The sequence below is a fragment of the Bufo bufo genome, chromosome 8, assembly GCF_905171765.1.
Source record: "Bufo bufo chromosome 8, aBufBuf1.1, whole genome shotgun sequence".
In the NCBI taxonomy this organism is placed as follows: Eukaryota; Metazoa; Chordata; class Amphibia; order Anura; family Bufonidae; genus Bufo; species Bufo bufo.
In genome coordinates this window covers 26,746,681-26,753,483 of record NC_053396.1, presented here as the reverse complement: position 1 = coordinate 26,753,483, position 6,803 = coordinate 26,746,681, and the positions used below count along the sequence as shown (strand labels likewise).

Here is a 6,803-nt window from a genome sequence, read left to right as displayed (position 1 = left end):
GGGCTGGAGTACCTGTTCACAGGGGCCAGAAGGTGGTGACTCCATGCAACACAGATCTACAGCAGTTCTCAGAAACAGCGGTTATACAACTAAATATTAGTAAAGTGATTCAAAGGAAAGCTACATCTTCAAACATTTTTCAGTTTATATAGTGAATGTCTAATATTCCCTTTTCTTCAAATTTTCTTTTTAGAGGAACACCACAAATTTGATATATTTTTATTCATGTTTTGATTTGGAATAGAACGTGTAGTGTTCCCAATGCATTTGTGTGTATGGAAAGAAAAGCTATTAGAAGGATTTTGAGCTTTATTCACTTTTTTAAACACCCTGCTATAATTCTGAACACAACTGTACATACCTTACTTCTATCAGACAGATGACCCCTATATGCACAATACAATGTAGTCCTGGGTAATGTATCTGTGGCCTAAGTGGAACATTCCACCAGTCATGTGACACTTCACATCATATAATCCCTGACATTCAGTAAGCAGCAGCGTTACATGACGTACCTGTGCTGGGTCAGCACACGGGACATGTTCATTTGATGAGTAAATAGGACTAGTGGTGGAATGCAGATTTTTATTGTAGTTACTGTAGTAACCAAATTACTGTGTATTTACATGGCCGCCTGGCTCTAGGTGATTTGTAAAATGGTGGCCTGTCTTTAGGTGATGTTGTCAATAACATACATACACTCTACATGTTCTGCTCCTTAATACGCTACTATTCACTTGTTAGATACATGGGCAGTTAACTGAAAGAAAGGTCATATGATACTTGTAAGGGTCACATGACGCCATGTTTAGTCCTATCCAGCTCTCCTAGAGACGCATTTTAAAAAGGACTAAAATGGGCCAGACCTCTTTAGGGAGAGGCAGCTGTATGGATATAATAAAGGTATGCGAGCAAAATTTTACATAGATTTATATTAGAAAATTGTTCAACATCCTATTCTTTAGATAAATAAATGTAATTAGGGATGAGCGAACTTCATATTTTGAAGTTCGGGTATATAGTGAATTGCGTTATGGATTCTGTTACCACGGACCATAACGTAGGCATTCCGTGGTAATGGAATCCGTAACGCAATGCAGCATATTCCCCAAACCAAACTTCAAAATATGAAGTTTGCTCATCCCTAAATGTAATCATTAAAACCAGAATACATGTTGAAGTCTGGTGATGGCGTACGCTTCTGCTGCACTTGACCGAGAAGGTGGTCCTTTGTCTGAACATGACGCTAGAGTCATGCTTTACAGGGGCTGGTTCTGTAACTCCATGCAATAGCTAAGCCAGACCCATCTCTATTATGGCTGTTGCAGATGAGAGCTGGCTTAGCTATCGCATCGGGTCACACAGCCAGTACCTTTCATACAAGGCACTACACAGAGAAGGAGGAGAAGATTCCTATATGTGTTGGAAGACTCGGAAGCAGCAGGACTGGAGTTTGTAGTAGGACTTCAGGACAACTGTGCTACTGAAAGCAGATTAGTAGTTGCACTCAATTTCAATTTTAATTTTGTCTGGCCAGACAACCCTTTCACAGTACAGAAATAGGGAAAAAATACTGCAGTTGTCAAATACATTAAAAGGGGCTCCAAACAGCGGTGATTTACAATTAGCCAATACTATCAACCGTTATTACATTTCTGAATGTCAGGTTTCCAAAAGAGTTTTTCAGCAATACGGTCTTTAAAAAAAAAAAAAAAAATTATATATATATTTTCTCGCCAAAAAAAAAAAAAAAAAAAAATTGCAAAATTACATGGAAACCGTATGCGATTTTTTTTTTTTAAGACTAAAATAAGTTAGTAGACTTTTAAGCATTTTAAGGCACTTTTCAAAATAAAAACTTTATATACATACTTTTTTTTTTTAAACTGATAAAATATTTCAAGTTAAAAAATTACAACTTTGTCTCCCAAAAAGAGAATTTCCTGCTAGCAGATCAAAAATCTAGAAGTTAGTAAGAGGTATAGGAATTATGTGCTTCAAGCAGGACGCTGGGGCAGCTTGTTACTGTTGGGCATGACGTCTTCAAAAGTCCTTTATGTGGGAATGTGGCTGTGGCTCCTGGCCCCGTGCAGAGAAATGTGGAAAGTCCAGGATGGTGGAAGCAAATTTACGGTCTGTGGGGAAAAAAACAAGACAATCAGACTGCAGCAGCTGGAACAAAACATACTGTAAGGAGATTATACATATAGAGGGAAATAAAGCAGTCACATTTCCATGATGGAGGACAGGCAGGGCCGATGGGGGACATAAGTGCATATTGAAGTCATTGCCAAGGACGCCTCGCTCTATTATCCAGAATGATGGCTCTTGCTCTCAATGAATAAGGGCAACCATGATCTACTTATCCCCAGGACTGTGACAAGAGGACCGCCTCTATGTCGAGGGGGATTCTTCCACATGCCACAAGGTTTTATTCCTGTACCTCTTTCCCCTACCTCTTTTTTTATTTTTATTATGTTCACCATGTGGTATATGATCACTTTATTCTGCAGGTTGATACGATTATGGCGATACCAAATGTATATAGGTTTTTTTTTCTTCATGTTTTGCTAGTAGAATACCTTTTTTTAATTAAAAATCTGTTGTATTTTACAGCAGTATACTATGCTGTACAGCCTCACTGCAGGGGTTATCACGGTCTCAGGAAGACCCGACAGCTCCTGCACTCTCTCAGCCCTGGTGTTCACATGACCGTCGGGCCAAAACAGGAAGCGGCATAGCGCTTTCTTAGCTGTATAGACAGCGCTCATTCAGTGATGTGTATACAGCGTTCTAGAAGGCAGGGACACCCAGGAACGGTCCCTGCCTTCTCTCTGAGGTGCCCTGCTGGCACTGACAGCTGGCCACCAGCTCAGCAGCCGCATGATTCGTGTGCAGCTGCAATCTCTGAATGGAGCGTGCCAGAACGTCCATTCAGAGATGAGTCCCGACCACCAAGGACGTTTTTAGTCTATGGGCGGTCGGGAGGTGGTTAAATATGTGCTGCACTACTACATTTAGCCTGCAGCACAACTGAGCTGTCGCAGATGGTTTCACTTGCTGGACCTGCAGCAGTCAACACATCAACACTGAGCAAAAGGAGCAAGTGTTTCTCTAGGCCGAGTCAGAAGTGATGAATCAACCCCAATATCTTGAGAATAAAAAAAGTGATCCACGGCAAAAGAGAAGCACATTCATCACAATTTCTGTGTACAATTAACTCTCGCTTAGCATTTAATTTATTCACTCATTACGCACCAGTTCACTTTAGATTTTGATGATCGAGTTTTCGACTTTGTCGCAGATTTTGACCGACTTGACTTTGAGGTATCTTGAGCTGCTTCTTGTCCCTCCAGGCGCTGAGTAAGGGCCAATTTCTGTTGGATAGCCATCCGCAGTAAGGCATTCAATGTCTTCTTTTCATCCTCGGCTACCACGAGCTGGCGCTGCATGTCCTCTAACTGGTTAACATACTGGTCACATCTAAAAAGAGAGTCAGTTTTAGTGAGACTGTAGGTAGCCCCTATTAAGCTGCAGGGGAGGCATTTTTGCGCCATGCATCTATTGTAGAGGGGTACATTATTGTAGACACTCCAGGAAAAAACATGAGTAGAAGAAAACACTTACATAAAAAACTTTGGCTTTGTGGTGAACCTAGAAGTATTTATTAGAGAGCTGCTAATGCAAAGATGATGTTCGCCATTTTCATTCACTATAGAGAGTCTTTAAAAGGGTTTTTGAGACTTATATACTGATGACCTTTACTCAGGATAGGTCATTAGTATCTGATCGGTGGGGGTCCGACACCTGGGACCCCCACCGGTCAGCTGTTTGAGAAGGCACCGGTGCTTGCAGTAGCGCTGAAGCCTTCTCTCAGCTTCCCCTAGGCCAGGGATGGGCAAACTGTGGCACTCCAGCTGTTGTAAAACTACAACTCTCAGTATGCCCAGTCTGCCTACAGCTATCAGCCTACAGCAGGGCATGATGGGATTGGTAGTTTTACAACAGCTGGAGTGCACAGTTTGCCCATCCCTGGCCTAGGCCAAGTAAAGTCACATTCATCAGTCACGTAGCCTAGGCGTAGCTCAGCGCCATTGAAGAGAATGGGGTAAACACCTAACGGTCTACAACTATGGTAAATGTGGCAATGACAAGAAAACATTCCCGCTCTACCTGCTTGCAAACACTGAGCGCATCGATGAAAAAGTAGCAGCGTCCTCCTTCAGGGCCTTCAACTCCTGTCTCAGCTTCAGCATCATCTCCGATACCAGTGCCTTCTCATTCTCATACTTGCTCTTCAAGTTTGACATGGCCACCTCCGCTGTCTAAACAGAAGCCAAGTCCACATTAGATACACAGAGATAGAATAAATCATGTGAAGAACAGCTATGGCCTGTCCCGTCTAGAATGTACCTTAATTGCAGACTGCTGTAGATTCATTCATAGACTTCTAGCAGGAATAAGAGAGGAATGGCACAACACAGAGTCAGAGTAGATGCTTCAGAATTATTATAGGGCAGTGATGGCGAACCTATGGCACGGGTGCCAGAGGTGGCATTCAGAGCCCTCTCTGTGGGCACCCGAACCCTGAAAAAAGTCTATGGTGTACCAATATGCCTTAGACTTTTCCTGCCATTCATCAGCGCAGGGCGCACTATGAACATCACAGGCAGCGCACTGAATGCAGGCAGGCTATTATAGCTAAATGATAAAGTACATGGAAGATATACTATATTGAACTGTGGTATTCAGGGTAGTTGTGGGAGTGAGGCGCTGCCAATACTCACCTCTCCCTGCGTACATTTGATCTGAGGTCTCACATGGGGGTGGGGGAAGTCTGATCTAATATGGGGGTCTGATCTGAAGTCTGATGAATAATGAAAGTGTAGTTTTTTTTGGGGGGGGGGTTCTTATTTTCCTCCTCTAAAACCAGGGTGAGTCTTATAAAGCAAAATATACGGTATTTAAATGGTCGCCCAATCCCACCAAAATCAGAGGGTTCAGTCTACATTAATTTGGGATCTATTGCCAGTCTAAATGAAAGGGGGGTCCACGTATCTGGCAATATTTCAGTCTGGTAAGGCCTGTAATTGGACATCACATGGAGGTACGACTCCCACCCCACACACCGTACAGCTCATAGTGGGTGTGAGGAACTGAATGGATCTAATGGCACTTAGGCTCCTCTGACGGGTGTTACCCTGGTTATTCCCCACTCAAATTTATGGACTTATAAAAACTGGTGCAAAAGAAAAAGTAGAGAAGGTAAGTGTACCAACGTACGTACTTCACTTCCTTCATTTACCAAAGGGGCTTAAAGGGGTTATCCCACAAAATATTCTACATTTTTTCAAACCAGCACCTGGATCTGAATACTCTTAACTGAATGCAATTAAAAGCTTAGTATAGCCACTGAGCTATTGACTGAAATCTGTTTAGCGCCATATGCTGTTTGCTCATTTTCTAATTTCTGTGTCCGGCTCACCAAGATGGATCCACATGCTCAGTTCATCCTTCAACTGGCTCGAGCTGCCACAGAAAGGACACATCCGACCCCCGCAGGAAGGACACGCCCCCGCCGGAAGAACATGCCACCCCCCCACAGCTGTCAGCTTGATATAAATCTAGCAGAGCAATGAATGGGGAGATCTCTGGATCCATGTGAGGTACAGGGCTGGTTCTAGCTTTGTTAGAGATAATCATGTACTATATGATGTCTGATTTTAATTTTTTACTTTAATCATAGGATAACCCCTTAAAGCAGGGCTCGACAGATTTCCTTGGAATCTAGGAGTCAGCTAAAAAAGTTAGGAGCCAGGCAGAGCAGAGACATAAAATCTATATTGCAATATAATTTTAAGCATGTGCGATATATATTGTTTTCTATATTTGGGAGAGGGGGGGGGGGGTTTAAACTTTTTTTTTTTTTTACTTTTTATTTAATAACTATTAGCCTCCTTAACCACCTCCCGTCTCGCTGACGCCGAAAGGCGTGATTGCTGCAGCGCTGCCAGGTCACACTAACGCCAATAGGCGTCATCTCGCGTGAGCCGAGATTTCCTGTGAACGCGCGCGTTCACAGGAACCGGAGGTAAACGAGCTGATTTACAGCCTGCCAGTGGCGATCGTTCGCTGGCAGGCTGTAGATGCGATTTTTTTAACCCCTAACAGGTATATTAGACGCTGTTTTGATAACAGCGTCTAATATACCTGCTACCTGGTCCTCTTGTGGGCCCCGTCACTTATTAACCCCTGATCACCCCATATAGACTCCCTGATCACCCCCCCTGTAAGGCTCCAGTCAAACGTCCGTATGTGTTTTGCGGATCCACAGATCCACAAAACACATACGGGCGTCTGAATGGAGCATGACAGGGGGGTGATCAGGGAGTCTATATGGGGTGATCATCCCCTGTCATTGATCACCCCCTGTAAGGCTCCATTCAGACGTCCGTATGTGTTTTGCGGATCCACAAAACACTGACACCGCGGATCCGCAAAACACGGACACCGGCAATGTGCTTTCCGCATTTTGCGGATCCGCACATTGCCAGAACTATATAGAAAATGCCTTTTCTTGTCCGCAATTGCATGCCCATGCTGGTTGAGAGAAATCTCTCTAAAATGACAACTTTGTATAAAGAAAAAATGGGAAAAGTTGACTTTTAGAGAGATATTTCTCTCACCCTGCATGGGTATATGTAAAAAGACACCCCAAAACACATTGCCCAACTTCTCCTGAGTACGGCGATACCAGATGTGTGACACTTTATTGCAGCCTAGGTGGGCAAAGGGGCCCACAT

The 6,803-nt window shown here is 43.4% G+C and overlaps 1 protein-coding gene across 2 annotated transcripts in view; it reads right to left on the bottom strand.

Moving 5' to 3' along the window:
- Window positions 1-295: 295 nt before the first annotated feature.
- Window positions 296-6,803, bottom strand: part of LOC121009582 (protein bicaudal D homolog 2-like) — a 66,942-nt gene continuing 60,434 nt past the window's right edge. For both annotated transcript variants that reach the window (XM_040442801.1, XM_040442802.1), the window contains exons 7-10: window positions 4,174-4,325; window positions 3,259-3,483; window positions 702-2,135; window positions 296-664 (exon numbers count right to left, since the gene is read on the bottom strand). In XM_040442801.1, coding sequence (XP_040298735.1) covers window position 2,135; window positions 3,259-3,483; window positions 4,174-4,325 — 378 coding nt within the window. In that variant the 3' untranslated portion in view covers window positions 296-664; window positions 702-2,134. The remainder of the gene's footprint in view (window positions 665-701; window positions 2,136-3,258; window positions 3,484-4,173; window positions 4,326-6,803) is intronic.